This window comes from Lolium perenne, chromosome 1 (assembly GCF_019359855.2).
Source record: "Lolium perenne isolate Kyuss_39 chromosome 1, Kyuss_2.0, whole genome shotgun sequence".
NCBI classification, from domain to species: domain Eukaryota; kingdom Viridiplantae; phylum Streptophyta; class Magnoliopsida; order Poales; family Poaceae; genus Lolium; species Lolium perenne.
This window is the reverse complement of record NC_067244.2, coordinates 143377022-143395303: the sequence shown is the minus strand read 5'-3', so window position 1 is coordinate 143395303 and position 18282 is coordinate 143377022. Positions and strand designations below refer to the sequence as shown.

At 45.4% G+C, this 18282-nt stretch overlaps 2 protein-coding genes across 3 annotated transcripts; both read left to right on the top strand.

Annotated features, from left to right (window-relative positions):
- The first annotated feature begins 3546 nt into the window (after positions 1 to 3546).
- LOC127306587 (actin-depolymerizing factor 10) lies at positions 3547 to 5498 on the top strand. 2 transcript variants are annotated; one of them, XM_051337247.2, is made up of 3 exons: positions 3547 to 3764; positions 4002 to 4270; positions 4989 to 5498. In XM_051337247.2, the coding sequence occupies exons 1-3, from the start codon at positions 3726 to 3728 to the stop codon at positions 5143 to 5145; spliced, it is 465 nt and encodes a 154-aa protein (XP_051193207.1). In that variant the 5' UTR covers positions 3547 to 3725; the 3' UTR covers positions 5146 to 5498. The 2 variants fall into 2 exon arrangements, with proteins under 2 accessions (XP_051193207.1, XP_051193216.1); XM_051337256.2 differs by lacking the exon at positions 3547 to 3764 and adding an exon at positions 3790 to 3876.
- Positions 5499 to 9620: 4122 nt separating this feature from the next.
- On the top strand, positions 9621 to 14835 carry LOC127306579 (probable trehalase). Its single transcript, XM_051337238.2, has 11 exons — positions 9621 to 10407; positions 11850 to 11969; positions 12211 to 12326; positions 12420 to 12520; positions 12627 to 12736; positions 12887 to 12959; positions 13179 to 13343; positions 13449 to 13536; positions 13890 to 14007; positions 14116 to 14329; positions 14575 to 14835. Exons 1-11 carry the CDS (start codon positions 9815 to 9817, stop codon positions 14662 to 14664), a joined length of 1788 nt encoding a protein of 595 aa, XP_051193198.1. The 5' UTR covers positions 9621 to 9814; the 3' UTR covers positions 14665 to 14835.
- Positions 14836 to 18282: the final 3447 nt, after the last annotated feature.

Sequence of the window (18282 nt, the reverse complement as noted above, 5' to 3'; positions counted from 1 at the left end):
ATGCTCGATAGTGGGTTCATGCCTCCATTAAATCTGGGACGATGTAAAGTTCTAAGGTTGTGGATGTGCTGTTGCCACTAGGGATAAAACATCAATGCTATGTCTAAGGATATTTGTGTTGATTACATTACGCACCATACTTAATGCAATTGTCTGTTGTTTGCAACTTAATACTGGAAGGGGTTCGGATGATAACCTGAAGGTGGACTTTTTAGGCATAGATGCATGCTGGATAACGGTCTATGTACTTTGTTGTAATACCCAATTGAATCTCACACTACTCATCATAACATGTATGTGCATTGTCATGCCATCTTTATTTGTCAATTGCCCAACTTTAATTCGTTCACCCAACATGCTATTTCTTATGGGAGAGACACCACTAGTGAAATGTGGACCCCGGTCCATTCTTTACATCGAATACAATCTACTGCAAACATTGTTCTTACTGTTTTCTGCAAACATCATCATCCACACTATACATCTAATCCTTTGTTACAGCAAGCCGGTGAGATTGACAACCTCACTATCACGTTGGGGCAAAGTAATTTGGTTGTGTTGTGCAGGTTCCACGTTGGCGCCAGAATCCCTGGTGTTGAGCCGCACTACACTCCGCCGCCATCAACCTTCAACGTGCTTCTTGGCTCCTACTGGTTCGATAAACCTTGGTTTCTTACTGAGGGAAACTTGCCGCTGTACGCATCACACCTTCCTCTTGGGGTTCCCAACGGACGCGTGATGTACGCATATCAAGCAGTCACGGAGCACAAGGGAAAGGATAAAATCATATATGAGCACTTTAAAGCAATCATGGGAAGAGGAGACCCTAGTAGCCATGACTTCAATTGGGCGGAACTCAATTTTCCTTCTCCGGATTTACACTCTCTTGGGGAGCCTTTCACCGAGGAAGAGGTCAAAGAGGCTATCAAACAAATGCCCGGAGACAAGGCTCCGGGGCCTGACGGCTTCAGAGGGCACTTTTTAAGAGATGTTGGAACACTATAAGAGTTGACGTGATGAAAGTTATCCACTTCTTTGGGAATCTACACGCCGAAAATTTCCATTGACTAAATTCCGCAAACATCGCCTTGCTTCCTAAGAAGGAAGGTGCCGAGGAGGTCTCCGACTACCGCATATTAGCTTGATTCATGCCATTGCCAAGATTGTATCAAAGATGATTGCAAACTGATTGGGGCCTCTCATGGATGATCTTGTATCAAACGCCCAAAGTGCTTTCATAAAAAAACGAAGCATCCACGACAATTTTCTATATGTCAAGAACCTTGCCATGAGATTCCACAAGAACAAGACCCCGACTCTACTTTTCAAGCTTGACATCCGGAAAGCCTTCGACTCTACCCGATGGGATACCTTATTGATCTTCTTGAGAGGAGGGGTTTCCCAGCCCGTTTCCGGAATTGGATTGTGGCGCTTCTCAACACCGCCTCTTCTAGGGTGCTTCTCAACGAGGTGGCCGGCCGTCCCAATCGCCTTGGCCGAGGGCTTCGGCAAGGAGACCCCCTCTCACCGCTTCTCTTTGTCCTTGCCATTGACACTCTAGCCCAAATTTTGGAGAAAGCGACGAGCCATGGTATTCTACACAAGCTTCGGGGTAGAGGTTCTATCCTCCGCACCTCTCTCTATGCAGACGATGCGGCGATATTTGTTGCGCCTTTGAAGGAGGATGTCCAAAATCTCGCATGCATTCTACATGACTTCGGGAAAGTAACCGGGCTTTGTACGAACTTCCATAAAAGCTACGTAGTGCCGATTAGATGCGCCAACCTTAACCTTGACGACATCCTTCTTGACATCCCTACCAAGAGAGAATCATTCCCGCTCCGATACCTTGGGCTTCCCCTTACAGTGAGATGCCTAAGGAGGAAAGATATACAACACCTTGAGGACAAGTGCGCCGGGAAGTTTCCCACTTGGAATGGAAAGTACATATCTATGGCCGACCACTCCGCCTTGATCAAATCCTTCATCGCCTCCCAAGCTATTTACCACTTGACACACTCTCCATCCCGGCGGGAACCATCTCCTTCATCAACAAGATCGAGAGAGCCTTCCTTTGGTCGGTAAAGGAACACACTATGGGTGCCAAATGCAAAGTTAATTGGGAGTTAGTTTGCCACCCAAAGAAGCTTGGAGGCCTTGGCATCCTTCATACGAAAAAGTTCGCAACGGCCCTCCGTCTTAGGTGGCCTTGGTTGGAATGGAAAGACCCCAACAAAATTTGGATAGGCTCCGGTAATCCTTGCTCGGAACAAGATATGGACATTTTCTATGCCGCCACCACCATCACCGTGGGCAATGGGATAAAAACTCCTTTTTGGTATGCCCCTTGGCTTGAGGGGAGAAAGCCAATTGAGTTTGCACCGCTAATCTTCGCCTCTTCAAAGCGCAAAAATTTGAAGGTGGCACAAGCTCTACAAGACAATGCTTGGGTGCATAAAGTGGACTTAGGGGATGATTTTTCTATTGAGCAACCCTCTCAATTCGTCCAACTTTGGAGCCACATACAAAATTTCCACCTCAATGATAATGAAGAAGATGACATCTCTTGGAGGCTCACCGAGAGTGGGCACTACACTACCAAGTCCGCTGACGATTTACAGTTCTTGGGTTCCACCTACTCAAGTTTATACAAGTCCATGTGGAAAATGTGGGCACCCCCAAGATTAAGTTGTTCATTTGGCTTGTCTACCAAAATAGAATTTGGACCGCCGACCGGTTGGCAAAGCGAGGATGGCCAAATTGTGGAGCTTGCCCTCTATGCAACCAATGCTTGGAGTCCGTTGATCATCTACTTGTCCATTGCCGCTTCACCTTACGTCTTTGGGACAAGGCCAAAGAGGGGTTCGACATTCCGGCTATTCATGTCAACAATTGGGCAGATTTCTCCTTCACGGGTGGTGGAGCATGATATCTTCGGGGCAAAACCGCAAAAGGTTGGCATCACTTGCTATGCTCATCATTTGGGACATTTGGAATGAGAGAAACGATAGAGTTTTCAAGAACAAGCGCGCTCCGTCGCAAGTCGTCTTCAAGAGGATTAGAAAAGAGGCAACCCTTTGGGGTTTAGCCGGTGCCAAAAGTTTGAGTCAATTGATGCCACGAGAGTAACTTGTAATAAGGTTTAAACCTTTTACTTTTTTGTAAAACTCTTTTCTTAATCAATGAATGGGCAAAGTTTTTGCCCTCGTTCAAAAAAAAGTGCACTATGTGCGAAATTATGGATTTGAATGGATTTCTAGGGTGATTCATGAAGTTTTCCTTTTTTGGGTAGGAAGCTTTTTTTTGTTTTAGAGATAAATTTGTTGAGATTTTTTTTTTGCAGATTTGTTTTTTGTTCTAGAGATAAATTGGTTGAGACTTGAGAGGGCCCCTTCCTAGCAGGGCCGTCCATTGGCCCGTTAGAGCATCTGACTTTCCATCCACGGGCTGGGCCTCTTTCACGGGTCCAAATCTAGTGTTGACGGCGCGGATTGTAGCGGATTTCAAGCGGACGCGGCGGGGCGCCGCGCACGAATCCCATGATCCCACCATCAATACTACGCCTTTTCTCCTCGATCCCACCTCCACCGAAACACTAAACTAATCCGACCTCAACCCAATCTCCTCCACCGCCCGTGCCCGTGGGATCGATCCCTCGGCCCGCCCGCCTCCCTCGGATCGACCAGCGCCACCCCGCCGCGAGACCAGGATCTTGGCCACACCACATGGCGCTGGCGGCGGCGGCGGCGGCGTGGCCGTGCCTGGTGAGTCCCCACGCTCCTGTCCCCCTCCCTCCCCTTTTAACCACCCCCCTCCGCGCGCTTCATCACGGGCAATAGCAGCAACACCATGGAGTTTCTTGGGTTCACGCTTATGGTTGCTGTTCTTGTACTGCGACTCTGTTTTCCCGCCGATCTGGTCTTACCGAGCGAGCGGGAATGTCTGTTGTTCTGTGGCTGACGGGGGAGTCTGTCTGTCGGCTGGTTGTCTGTGTTGTGCAGGGCGGGGGCTCGCCGGCGTGGATTGACGTGCCGGAGCGGAGCAAGAGCGCGTTCTTGGAGCTCAAGAGGAGGAAGGTGCACCGCTACGTGATATTCAAGATCGACGACAGGAGCGAGGAGGTCGTCGTCGAGAAGACGGGCGCGCCCGGGGAGAGCTACGACGACTTCACGGCCTCGCTGCCCGCCGACGACTGCCGCTACGCCGTATACGACCTGGATTTCGTCAGCGACGACAACTGCCGCAAGAGCAAGATCTTCTTCATCTCCTGGTTAGTCCTGTCTTTCTTGCCCCTGTTTCCTGTGACTCGTCACTGATATGATTCAGTCCGGTTAGCGACTCTGTCCTGAAAGATTTATTGTTCAAAGGATAGCTATTCTGATTGATTTCTTTATTGATAGATTCTGTCTGGATACGATTTATTGATGTGATAAATGTTCAAAGGATTTATTGTTGTGTTAATTATTGAAAAAGATTTGTTGCTGTGATCTTGTTTGTAAAATTATATGTTGATGTGGTATACAGCAAAGAGATGAATGTAAAAGCACAGATTCAGTAATACTGGGGCTGGCTGACGGTGGTGCATTCTACATTGCCTTTCAGTTTGAGTAATTAGAGTGTTTGTACACATCGCATGATAGTCATATGTTTCAAACTAATCCAGCTACCAACTTAATTCTTCACACCCCACAAAGAAAACAAATTATATTCCTTGTAACTTCGCAAAGTTTTGGTTGCATATTACAACAGTCAGTAGTGACAGCAAACTCATCACACAAGTGACGAACACCCTTGGCTCAAGAAAATTGTCATGGCCTTTAAATGTGACGAGAATGTCCATTGTGTGATACACATGGCTTCTCCATGGATTTTTTTTTCCTTTGCTGTACCGAATATCCAGATATTCGTTTCAGTGTTTTTCTATAGGTTGCTCTTGTCACAGCTAACTGCTACAAATTCCTAAGTACTGGTGTTCTATTTCTTTTCAGGTCTCCAGATGATTCCCGCATCCGTTCGAAGACCATCTATGCTGTGTCGAGGAACCAATTCCGCCACGAGCTCGACGGGGTGCACTTTGAGATCCAGGCAACCGACCCTGACGACATGGACCTGGATGTTCTCCGCGGCCGTGCTAATAGAACCTGATAGCTAGGTTAACTCTGCTAGCTTGCTGATACACACCAGTAGCTCAAGATGCCTAGCGCGCTACTGAAACGCAGCTCCTGTGCACTGGCATGGTGGTGTATAACCCGGCTACTGATGACACCTGAGCATGTGGTGCTCCTTTTTTCAGGAGTTAGCATCTAGGAGATATTAATCCAACTAGATAAGTTCCCTATAATATGATGTGGAAACTTCTCCCTTTATAATATCTAATTCACATGTACTATCTTTATGCTGCCAAAGCAGGAATTTTGTTGAGCTTGAACTGGTTCGCTAATAGTTTATGTATTTTGCTACTGAATCCTGCCCGGTCAATCAAGACCCTTAATTTGTTACTTGTGGTCTTGTCATGCTTGTTCTGCATTTTTTTGTACGAACCACAGTAGCCTTGCTACTGCATATATTTCTATATATTTTGGTTTAAGGTTGCAGTTTGTACATGAGCCTTGCACCGAAAAAAAAGAGCCAAGTAGAAACTGGCTAAAAATTAAAGGAATCTATCTATCCAAGATCCAAACTGACGGTATGCTTTCCTTGTTGCTCTGAACTTAATCCACTTCAACTCTTCCTTGAAAAGAAGCTTAGCTGTGTAAAGACCTGGCCTGCCATTCTAGAAGATGCACTCATTCCTTGTTTTCCAAATAGCCCAAGCTGCAAGAGTGAAATTTCCATAAAGAAAGGCTTCTGGATCATCTGTTTAAGCTTATCAATGCACTCCAAATGACAGATGCAGGGATAGTCCAGCCCGGGCAGATAGCTGCATCAAACTTGCAATGAAAGAAAAGATGATCCCCAGTTTCCAGAATTTGATAATTACACATGATGCAAGAATAATCATCCAGGAAAAATGTCCTTCTGGCGATCTTGCAAAATTAGCCAGCAAAATACCTTGTGTTTCTTTTAACAGCAAGAGTTCCAAAGCCAATTGAAAGCCAAAGGTGGCTCATGAGAATCTTTGAGCAGAGAATAAGCGTTAGCCACGACAAAGGTAGTGCCCCAAAGATATGTCCAAGGATCTTTCTCATATCTCCTTGCTTAGACATCAGAAATTGCTCAAACCGGTGATATTCCTTATAGGCAATAACAGACAAGGGAAGCTGAAATAAGTCAAGAAAAGACACTTGGTGCAGAGCATCGTTACAAGAGATGTGTAGATTTGAGGCAAAAGTTGCCAGTCTTGCCAAAGCAAGGTTGATGACCCATTATGCTGATTACAGAAAGCAATTTCCTTAAATTTTGGCATCAACTTAAGACATTCACGCCACCAGAAAGAACAATCAAAAGCTTTAGCCGGCGGGAGGGGCTCACTATAGTATTTTCCCCAAATCAGCTTAATCCATGGCAAATCTGCTTATTTGGTCAATGTTTTTCTGATCATCTGTTGTCGGACGCACTACTCTACTACGCATAGTGGATAAGTATAATTCTGGAAGTCCCGGTGATCTAAGATTAGTTGGTTGTTACGTGTTGTGTTCCCTGTCCTTGACATGGAAGCAGACTTGAGAAATACAAAAAGTTGCATGACGTGTTTTCTTCAGGTAAGAAAGACTAAAATCGAATTCGAACACCCATTTGCAGTTCTTATTATCTGTGCAGAAAACAATTGTTGGTACATAATGTTTTGTCTCGGTTATCTAGTCTTTTTTTTTTTGCGAAAATGGATCTTAGCATTAAGAGAAACTGTAGAAAGCACCTCAACAATTTTTTTTACAAAGAAACCCTTTAGATGTCCTTCGTCTTCAATCTCCAGACCATGTTGATGGTGCGCCGCCGCTGCCGCTCCTCGCTGAACCAGCCTGACGTTGTTGGATGCAGACGGAAGTCGTCGGACGGGTCAAGAAGACCCGATCAAGTAAAAAAATTTATCTAGCCTGATGTTGCTTCATATGAACTATCTATGCATTGTCACTAGTTTGCATGCAAAATTATATATTTTTTAAAATAAGGCAAAAGACTTGCCATTTTCATTAATTAAGGAGAAGGCTTTTAGGACAAATGCATGAACAAATGCCTTGTCGACGCCAAGGACTTTCCCAGGATTACACTACTCAAGGATTTCGCTCCGGCCATGCTCCACATTTTGACCTCGTCCTTGATTTTTGTGATTACCATGTGAGCCGGCGAGGCTTTTTTTTCGAAATGGGGATTACCCCAACCTCTGCATTAATCGATGCACACAACTTTCTTTATTAGGAAATCATCAGTTTCAGAGTTTACAAATCATGGATCACATAGGATGGACATAAAGATCAGCCAGCGGAAAAAAAAGTCGCCTTATGCATCTTGTAATCTTCTAAAAAGTCGCCAGCCACCTTGGTTGAAGATATCAGCCGACGAGCCTTGATGAGAGCCTTGATGATGGAAGACTATTGCATTCGCTCTTTCCAAATCTCCCAAAACACAAGCATGAGGAGTGAGGCCATAGCCTTCAGGGGCTTCCATGTCCCAAGGCCAACTTCATCCACCAACCAAAAACGCTTTCCTCATTAGCCCAAAGCGCCGTATGATGTCTAGTTGCCCACACCAAGGTATAATGGCATTCCAAATTCCTATGGAGAAGCGACACGAAGGTGAGACGCATACTCTTGACCTTGATTGCAAAAGGGACAATTTTCACAATTGGGCCAACCTCTTCTAGCCAAACGGTCAACCATCCCAACTCTATTTTGTAAAACTAGCCACAAGGACAATTTGCACTTGGGGGGGGGGGAGCCTTCCAAATAGCGGGTTCCACTGTAGTTAGAGTGGTGCCTTCAAATTGCATCTTGAAGATCGAGATGGCGGAGTAGGAACCATCTTTAGTGACTTCCAATAGATTGTGTCTGGAGATTCGCTCCCATACCCAACTTGCTACCGTCCATCCTTTTCTTTTTTGATGAAAATGCAGTTAGCCTTTTTTTTAACGCTGAAAATGCAGTCAGCCTTGCTTTTACATTTTATACAGAGTATAATACGAGAAGAGAAATAGAACAGTGAAGTACAATACAAGCCGAAGTGGAAGAACAACTACTTGATGTACCAACGTGACTACGTGTATGTACCAAATTCGGGGAGAAGCCGAAGAACAACTACTTGCTATAGTTTCGCAAAAATAAAATAAAATCCCTATACGGACGTGACAACGTGACTACGGCGAGGAAAGATGTAGGAGAATCTAGTCTGGTTCCCGCGGTCTTTGGAGCATCGTGCATATATATTTTTCAAACAAATGTGACCCATAGACGAAACTAATGCCTCATCTGATTCTAGCAAAAATATTTTAAAATATGATCTCTAAGTTCATCGCGGGCTACTTATTAGGGCAAGTACAACACGAGCGCTAAGAACTGGGCGCCGGGATCACTTTCCAGGGCGATCAGCAGTTCGGGCTTTTATTCCTAGCGTCTTGAGTATGGAAAAAAATAGCGTGCTATTTCAGCGCTAATAGCGCGCTATAGCACGCTAATAGCGTATTTTTTGGCCGACGCTATTTTATTATAGCGCGCTATTTTTTTCCTTGGTCTTGAGTGGCAGCGGCGCAACTTCAAACGGGGGAGTGCTTAGCTTTTTTCTTTCTGTATGAGGCAAAGTGTGTGCGCACCAGTCGGGCGGTTAGGCGTCAATGTTTAGGATCTGCGTTCGGAGCGCATGCGCTTGTAAAATAATCTGATTTTGTGTATTTCTTTTTCCACTCTAAGCGTCCATGTTAGCATAGAGCATTGTACTTGCCCTGTTTCGGCTCTAGATGCATATGCTTCCTTTATTTTAAATAATTTTAAACATCTTGGAAAATGATAAAGAAATGAAAAATATATGTAGGCAGACATTTTCACAACCTACCTCCGCACCAAATTGATTCATGAAAATGACATTTTGTATGACCCTATGTTCAATAAATCGTCCGACTCAATGATTAATAAGCTAAGTAATCGCTATACGGGACTTTTGCACCGTGACAACCCAATTAGTCGATAGATTCCTGATTAATAGGCTGAATTTCAAGCTTAGTCACAGCTGCCACCATACCTGCCCAAAATCGACTCTCCTCCCTTTGTATATATATACCGAGATCATGAATGGAATAAGACATTAGTTGAATCATTTGTTGTCTCTTTTGTTTATCTCTCGATTCTACTTTCGACAACTTCAAACCCTGTTTGAGCAACTAACGATTATCGATTTTCTTACAATTCATTTACGTGAAAAAGGTAGAATCTGATGCTGAAGTATGGGTTTGCACGAGATTTTTTTTGGGTTAGTTTACGCAGAGCAAATTCGCGAAACTTTACGTGCCCCTTCCCTGCCACCGCGACCACGATGGCGGGATCGGTGTCAGACCGACGTGGCCGCCAGCGAGCCACCCTTCGTTTCCATGCACTGACACACACACGAAGACCAAACGGACGACGACAAGATCGATAGTACAGGACGCATCGATCCCAACGACCGGCCCAGATCCGACGCCTTCCCATTCAAAACAAAAACCGCCGCGCGAGAGAGAGAGGAAGGGGAAGACGAACAGGCAGAGTCCGCGCCGCTCCCGTCGTCTCCCGCGCCGCCGTACGCAAGCGTAACCGCCTCGATCATCTCCTTCCGAACCGACGCCAACGCCCGTTCCCCGCACGGACGTCACGAGCGCGTATCCCCCACGAACTCCTATACAACCGAACCAATGGCCCCGCCCCCACGTCCTCAACTTCTACTACTACTTCACGTTCTCATCTTCCTTTCTCTGACGACTCTGCTCCGGATGGGGTCCGTCGCCGCCGCCGTTCCCGACGGCGATCGCGAGGAGGAGGAGGGCGCCCGCGCGCTGCTGGCGCTGCTGCAGCGCGTGCAGTCGGAGGCGCTGCGCGCGCTGGGCCCGCGCGACTTCGACCCCAAGCTCTACGTGGACCTGCCGCTGGCGCCGGGCGCCGACCGCGCGGCGGCCGAGGCCGCGCTCGCGTCGGTGGCCACGCGGGAGGAGATGGAGGCGTACCTCGCGCGGTACTTCGCGGCGGCCGGGTCGGACCTGCTGGCGGCCGACCCGCCGGACTTCGACCCGGAGCCGCGCGGGTTCCTGCCGCGGGTCGCGGCCGGCGGCGAGGCGCGGGCGTGGGCGCTGCAGGTGCACGCGCTCTGGAAGGACCTGGCGCGGCGGGTGGCGCCGGACGTCCCGGCGGGGCCCGACCGGCACACGCTGCTGCCGTTGCCCGGGAGGGTCGTCGTGCCGGGCTCCAGGTTCCGGGAGGTCTACTACTGGGACTCCTACTGGGTCGTCAGGTACGTACGCGCGTACGCCGTGCAACTCCCACCTCTTTGCTTCTTCCCTCCGTCTCCGACCGGCCGGCCGGCCGGCCCCTCCATTGCTCCGTTCCATTATTGGTCCCTAGCGAGCTCGTCCCCGGTCACCATCGTCGGAAAGTTTCACGTGTCCTTCTTCCACTTGTATGCTCGTCGTGCAGCCTAGGTTGCTCTTTTGACTCGTCCGGCCTTACGTGGTGGAATGCTCCACTTGTTTCTTCGTGCTTTGTCGCGTATCTATGTGCGGCGCGTACTGTGGGCGGCTGGACCCTTTATTTTCTATCCCTGAGGTGGGCGTAGAGTACGTAGGATATGGACGTGGTGTTCTGCTAGCCGGCGAACGGCCGGGACCGGGCCATTAAATTTGTCCAAATCAAAAGTTTTTTAATATGTGTTGTTGTTGACGCTAGATTGGTCCATCCCTCCTTTGGTTCCTTCAATAGTTCAGATCGTCAGGAAACACAAACTTGGAATTATACTTACCGTAAAATGCAACATGTGATGATAATTACATTTCGTACTTATTGATGATAGAATAGAGTATAAGTACATTTGGTCTTCTCAAATTCACTTCATTTTTTTTGTACCCTTGTTGTAACTTTATAATGCTCCAATCTTCTCAAAGGTTTTCTTCTAACACACTTTGGCGTGCTTTTGAGAAAAAAAAAAAGAGTTTAACCTCATGTTAAGATTCATTTCGAATGGAGTGAATTTCACCGTATCTACGAGAGTAGAAAGAGATAGAATGTAAGTACACTAGATTTTGTCATACGAAAAATGGAACGTGGGTTGAGGCCTTGGGCTGAGTTGAGATTCATTTGGGATAGAGTTCACAGGAAAAAAAAAACTGTGAGGCCCCGTTCGGTACATGTGTATTTTCCCAAGCCAATACACTAGTACACTCAAAAAACTCTCTACATACAGATGACAGACTGAGCTTGAACGGGATGAGCCCGGTTGGCTACTCGCGCATGTGTTTTCAGCCAATCCCCATTAGATAATACTAGCCATGCCGAACAAGGCCCCGAGTGGATTCCTCTAAAATACATATGCGATTCCAAAGAGCCCCTCACTTTTTGAGAACTGGGATCAAGTGACTTTGCGATCCAACGCTCAAGGTTGATCCAAGTTTTAAACTCGAAATTCATGTTCTGAGAAAAATCTAGTAAATAATATATCTTTCAATGTGTATTCTGGGAAAGTATTGGATCACCTGTTTATGATTTAATAGCATTTAATTTCTTTCAATCTAAAGAGGCCCTTAGTTTTTGTCGCAGTATTGCATCGTCTTTTTGTGACAGAGTAGTGTAACAGTAATTCCCACAGCAAATGCCTCGGACGCCGATTTCTGCTTTGTCATTTTGTTCTTCTTTTTTCTATTTCTTATGATATTTGCGCTTCTCGTGCCTTGATGCATGCAGAGGCTTGCTGGTGAGCAAAATGTATGAAACGGCAAAGGATATCGTGCTTAACCTTGTATACCTTGTGGAGGAATATGGTTTTGTTCTCAACGGTGCAAGATCGTACTACACTAATCGAAGGTGACAACTCTCTCTTTGCAGTATTGACTATTACTTCTGCCACCAGTCACCACTCACTAGGACTTGGTCGATGCATAGCAACCGGAGTCATTTTATTTTGTCAATTTGAACTAAAATAACGGCAAAAATTATGAAACGGAGGAAGTAATAATTTGAAGTTATATTCCAATTAATTACAAAAATATTGTAAGCGCGCTATATCTCAGCACAAGTAATCTGATATGTGCTTTCAACTCTGCAGCCAACCGCCACTTTTAAGCTCGATGGTTTTGGAACTATACACGGCCACAGGTGATTTGGGCCTTGTGAGGAGAGTATTCCCCTCTCTGATGAAAGAGCATAGCTTCTGGGTATCAGGTAGCCGTTGATAAAAGCCATTTCTTAGCATCCCCTTCTGCAATCCCACACTGTCAAAATACAGTCTCCCTTTACAATGGTTCTGTTATGCAGAGCTTCACAACGTAGCAATAATGGACAATGATGGATGTGTGCATAACTTGAGTCGCTACCAGGCTATGTGGAACAAACCTAGGCCAGAAAGTGCAACAATTGTAAAGTCTTAAACTTTGCTGATGTTGTTAATTAACTATGCCGGTTTTAGTGAAATTTTGTCATGTAAACGATGAACTAACTATGTAAGGTCTATGCTGTTTTTAGGATGAGGAACTGGCCTCAAAGCTTAATTCTATAACCGCTAAGGAAAAATTATACCACCAGATTGCTTCAGCAGCTGAAACGGGATGGGATTTCAGCTCTCGATGGATGAGGTTGGATATTCAGTGACTCATGCTTTTCTTTTTGTTTGGCTAAGAAGTAACTCATGAATTACCACTTTATTACCAGCAAAGGGGATGCTAATTCTTTCTTTGATTAATACGTACCTTATGTTCTCTATAACGATCTCATTCTTTGTGAAGCGATCCAACTGACATGACAACCTTGGTAACGACTTTCATCATACCGGTGGACTTAAACACATTCATATGCAAGGTAAGGTATGGATCTTGCATTCTAATCAAATTTCATGATCCAGATTTAGCATGGGTTTGAAATGTCACATCTGGTTCAGCATCGTATTTTTGTTCATTCTGTTAAATAGTTCACCATAGCTTGGAATATGCTTACTGGGCAATAAGTTGAAGTTCTCAGTTGTTTTGGTTACTAATGGTCTTAAATTGTACTTGGTCCTTACCTTTAAATGCAATACAGATGGAACGGGACATAGCGGTGTTTGCTGAACTCATTGGAGAGAAGGCAACGGCAGAAATTTTCTCAGGGGCTTCAAAATCGCGGCATACGGCAATCGAGACTATTTTGTGGAATTCTGAGATGGAACAGTGGCTTGATTACTGGCTTCCCCTCGATGGAAACCAGGTGCTCAGAAAGCTTACCAAGGATATCAGCTTGATCTCTTATAATCCTATTCGGATGAACACTTTCTGATGGTATTAACTTAGTACATTACCGCTTTTGTTCTAGGGAGTCTACAAGTGGGAATCGAAGTCACAGAACCATAACATTTTTGCTTCTAACTTCGTACCCTTGTGGTTGAATGCACATAATTCAGGTGCGTCCCGTATGTTCCCTGTCTCCCTGTGTTTGTTTTCTCATGCATAATGGCGCAATGCCAGTTGACCAGAATTCAGGAAGTACCAAAAAGAATAATATGTAGCTGCGTTTTTTTCATAACTCATATGATAATCCTGTAAAATGAACTTACCTATCGAAGGGTTGGAAACTGCATGGTCACTGTACACACCTGTTCGGTCTTTCAGCTTGTTTATCATTTTCATAACATATGATGATATGAATTTCGTCTCTACTCTCTACAAATTATTTGAAATGTTAGACCTGGAGAGAACATGGGGATAAGTTTTGCAAGAGAAAGTTAGTGATTATGGTTGTTTCGAACTTAACCAGGTTTGGTGCCGTTCCTGGATGAAGCCAAATCGGTGAGAGTCATGAGAAGCCTCCAGACATCAGGACTGGTCTATCCTGCAGGAATAGCAACTTCAGTATCAAACACAGGGCAACAATGGTTACTTTCCTGAAATGGACATTTCGAGATGGTCAAACTACCTAGTGCACTTGCACAGGAAGTTGTCTGGTTTCCCTTTCTAAAACTGGTGTTCTGATAATTAAACAGGGACTTTCCAAATGGGTGGGCACCATTGCAGCATCTGATAACCGAGGGATTGCTGAACTCTGGTTCGACAGAAGCAAAGAAGTTTGCTGAGGATATTGCTACGAGGTGGGTGAGAACCAACTATGCGGCCTACAAGTCAACTGGCGCGATGCATGAGAAGTACGACGTGGAGGCCTGTGGTAAATCTGGAGGAGGCGGTGAATACAAACCCCAGGTATGGAGTTATATGTTACAAATGAAAGTAAAAGACTTTCCATTTGTGTTAAATATAATGATGAAAATGATGAAAGTAAAAGACTTTCCATTGTGTTAAATATAATGATGAACATGTTTGTACTTGTTGATAAATGGCAAACCATACATAACTTAGAAGTTATAAATACCAAGATTGTCATATTGCCAGCCTTCTCCTATCGTCATATCATCTGAAATTCTAAGCTGACATCCCTCATTTTGCAGACTGGTTTTGGTTGGTCCAATGGTGTGTTATTGTCGTTCTTGGAAGAGTTTGGGTGGTCCCAGGACAAAGAAATAGGATGTCTATCATGATGGATCAAGCAAGTAGCCTTTTCAGAAGCAGAATGTGTCTAGGCATGCAGGTTTATAGGGCGATTGTTTTTTACTGAAAGTGCCCTTCTTCTGAGCTTTCTTGAGAAATTATAGAGAAATGTGTGTGTGTATTCATTTTCATACAAATTTGCAATGCACTCTGTTTTCTTACTTGATCTTCCATGTATGTAACTAACCGTTGCGTTGTACCAGTGAACTGTCCCTGAACTGTGAACGGCCTTGTAGGGCAGGATCTTTATCATCTTATACAGAATGGCCCGATTAGGACTGCAGGGAAAACCTCTAGACTTAGGAGCAGGTCAATATCGGCTCGTCTTTTAGCTTGATTTGAGATAGACTCGAAAAGAAATGAGCCGAGTCTTTTTTTTACTGCAAGCTCAAGATAAAGAAAAGGAAAACTCTAAACTAAACTTGTGATTGTAACCATTCCTTGAAGAATTGGACATGTTTCTTCTTCATTCTATGAGCTACCATTCTAAGCTCCTGGAAAAAATAGCTTTCCAACTCTCAAAATTGGTCTCTGATTATTAAAAATCTTATTATTCAGGCTGCAAGAACAATGATCTCCATCGAAAAAGACAATTTTAAATTGCCTTAATATCAGCAAAGGCTTCCATAACAGATAGATTCCTTGTTCTTTGCGGACAAACAAAATCCCAACACCTTTCAGCAAAAGGGCGTGACCAGAACAGGTATACCAACGTTTCCTCCTCTCTGCATTGCAAAAGTAGTACAAGTGTGAAGGTAAATGGCAGTTGTTTTCCTTCCTAGCAGATTTCTCATGTAACAAAAACCAAAAGAAATTTTTATGCTTGGCTTGGCAAGAATATTTCCAAAACCATTTGAATTGTTGAGCAGGTTGATATTCCATCATCACTTCATATGCTTTTTGAGTCATGAAAATGTTGCTTCCCCAGATATAGCTCCACTCATCATGGTTACCATCTTGAACTTTAACTAAATCATTGTCACAAATTTCTTCCACTTCCTCAAACTCATGAAAAGCTTGTGAGAAAGTGGTAAATGAAAAACATCTTGGAGATATTTAGTGTGTATGACCTGATCAACTGTGAAGTGTGTCCTCTTTGCAAATGTGAGTCCCATTAAAAGCTTGTCGAGAAAGTGGTAAATGAAAAAGATCTTGGAGATATTCAATGTGTATGACCTGATCAACTGTGAAGTGTGTCCTCTTTGCAAATGTAAGTAGGTGACTAAGGTGAGTATTGATCGTAAAACCACTTTTGAACTTGAGAGCATATGCACTTGGTACCCGAGAACATATTTTAAAATGTCAACAAAATCTAAACAAAAATTTGGCGCTTATATGGCGATATTATATGTATGCACGCCAAGTTTCACGGAATCAACATTTCTTGTGTCCTATGTGAAAAAGATACATAAATGTCTTGTGAAAAGATTTTTTAAAGCACCAAATTTGTCTTTTTACACACGACACAAAAAATGTCGGTTTTCGGCAAAACTACTTTAGGAACATATAAATGTCGAGATGTATGCGTCAATTTTTTTTCCAGATTTTTAAAATATGTTTAAAATTCATTTCAAAAATTTGGAGCATATGCTCCTGGATGCAAAAACGCCTCATGTATTGATGTCTTATATAGATGGATTGGAAAGTGAGCTGATCTTGACCCAACTCTAGCTCGCTCGACTATATGGATGTAACATAAAAATAATTAATCTCTACTATATAAAAAGGAGGAACTGGTTCTGTTTCCTCCGGTAGTAGGTTTGGTCCTACATATTTTTCTTGGACCATTTTGCCCTCCCACCAATACGTCATCCGTTTCGTCCAACCCTTCACACTCAGTTGGGCCAGGCCCAACGAGGACATCCACCGCCACCATTCCTCGCTGAACCCCAAGCCCCACCCTCATCTCGGGTAGGGTTTCATCGCTGCTGCGGCCGGCATTGTCTCCGCATACACCCTTGCACTGCCTGATGGCCGACATGGCCTCGCTGCTGCGGCCGGCATGGTCTCCGCAGAAGACCCGGAGCAGCCAAACCTTGACGCCACCTGCCTCAAGGAGTCATGTTGAGGATTGAGATGGCCGCCGAGGAGAGGGAGACGGACACCTCCACTCTATCCTCCCACGCCCAGCCGCCCTCTCCCCCGCATACGGATCGGATCTCCTCCTCACACTCCCTCCCGCGATCGGATCACTGGAGCTCGGCGACGAGGTGCATCAGGGGTGAAGTTGTACAGGCCTCCTGATTCCTGACCCCGCCGCCCTCGTGGTCAAGCAGGCCTGCAGTCTGGTCATTGACGAGATCCGCCTCATCGATACCTGGATCGATGCCGACAATCCCCTCCCTGGAAGCAAGCCTCATCCGCCCTCGGAGTCCTCCGCCGCCGCTGACGAACGAAGAAGTTCATCATCTGCGGCATGATTGCATCGAACCATGTCGTCACTATTTGTCCATTGCTCTTGGTCAAATACTCGGAGTATGGCGCGTACACGCGCTGTCGAAGAAGACCAAAGACGCGCTGCAGACGGCTGTCTTTTCACCTCCTGACATCCAGACCTGGGCGTTGCGCGCCTCCACACTAGGAGAACACAAGCCACCTTTTTTCGATAAAGGGAATATATTAATATCAAGAAGATACCAATTACACCCAGCCTCTGCAACAACGCACCACCCTAATGGCACTACGGATGCACACAGCCAAAAACAAGAAAAGAAAACTAAGAAACAAAAGTCCCGCTACAGTATCTCGGGCCTAACAACAGCAATACATCCATCGCCAAGATAACACCTGAATTACAGACTAGTCCCGCTCTCAAAACAAATGCCTCCACCAAGGACATTGCCAGGCACAACCAATTAAGGCCAGACCTTGGGTTTTCACCCTAAAAGGTAGGACTCTGCACTTTGATACGTCTCCGACGTATCGATAATTTCTTATGTTCCATGCCACATTATTGATGATATCTACATGTTTTATGCACACTTTATGTCATATTTATGCGTTTTCCGGAACTAACCTATTGACGAGATGCCGAAGGGCCAGTTGCTGTTTTCTGCTGTTTTTGGTTTCAGAAACCCTAGTAAGGAAATATTCTCGGAATCGGACGAAATCAACGCCCAGCATCTTGGAATCCCCGGAAGCATCCAGAACACCCGAGAGAGGCCAGAGGGGGGCCACAGGCCCACCACACATGACCCTGGCGCGGCCAGGGCCTGGGCCGCACCGCCCTATTGTGTCATCGCCTCGTCGCCCCTCCGACTCCGCCTCTTCGCCTATTTAAAGGTCCCTGACCTAAATCTTCGATACGGAAAAGCCACGGTACGAGAAACCTTCCAGAGCCGCCGCCATCGCGAAGCCAAGATCTGGGGGACAGGAGTCTCTGTTCCGGCACGCCGCCGGGACGGGGAAGTGCCCCCGGAAGGCTTCTCCATCGACACCACCGCCATCTTCATCAACGCTGCTGTCTCCCATGAGGAGGGAGTAGTTCTCCATCGAGGCTAAGGGGCTGTACCGGTAGCTATGTGGTTAATCTCTCTCCTATGTACTTCAATACAATGATCTCATGAGCTGCCTTACATGATTGAGATTCATATGAGTTTTGTATCACA

Bases quoted from the DNA above. Each gene is read 5' to 3' on its own strand.
- LOC127306587 (XM_051337247.2), top strand. From the start codon at position 3,726: ATGGCGCTGGCGGCGGCGGCGGCGGCGTGGCCGTGCCTG. The intron at 3,765-4,001 runs GTGAGTCCCCAC...TGTGTTGTGCAG, and splicing joins CGGCGGCGTGGCCGTGCCTG to GGCGGGGGCTCGCCGGCGTG. The intron at 4,271-4,988 runs GTTAGTCCTGTC...ATTTCTTTTCAG, and splicing joins AAGATCTTCTTCATCTCCTG to GTCTCCAGATGATTCCCGCA.
- LOC127306579 (XM_051337238.2), top strand. From the start codon at position 9,815: ATGGCCCCGCCCCCACGTCCTCAACTTCTACTACTACTTCACGTTCTC. The intron at 12,327-12,419 runs GTAGCCGTTGAT...TCTGTTATGCAG, and splicing joins GCATAGCTTCTGGGTATCAG to AGCTTCACAACGTAGCAATA. The intron at 14,330-14,574 runs GTATGGAGTTAT...CTCATTTTGCAG, and splicing joins GCGGTGAATACAAACCCCAG to ACTGGTTTTGGTTGGTCCAA.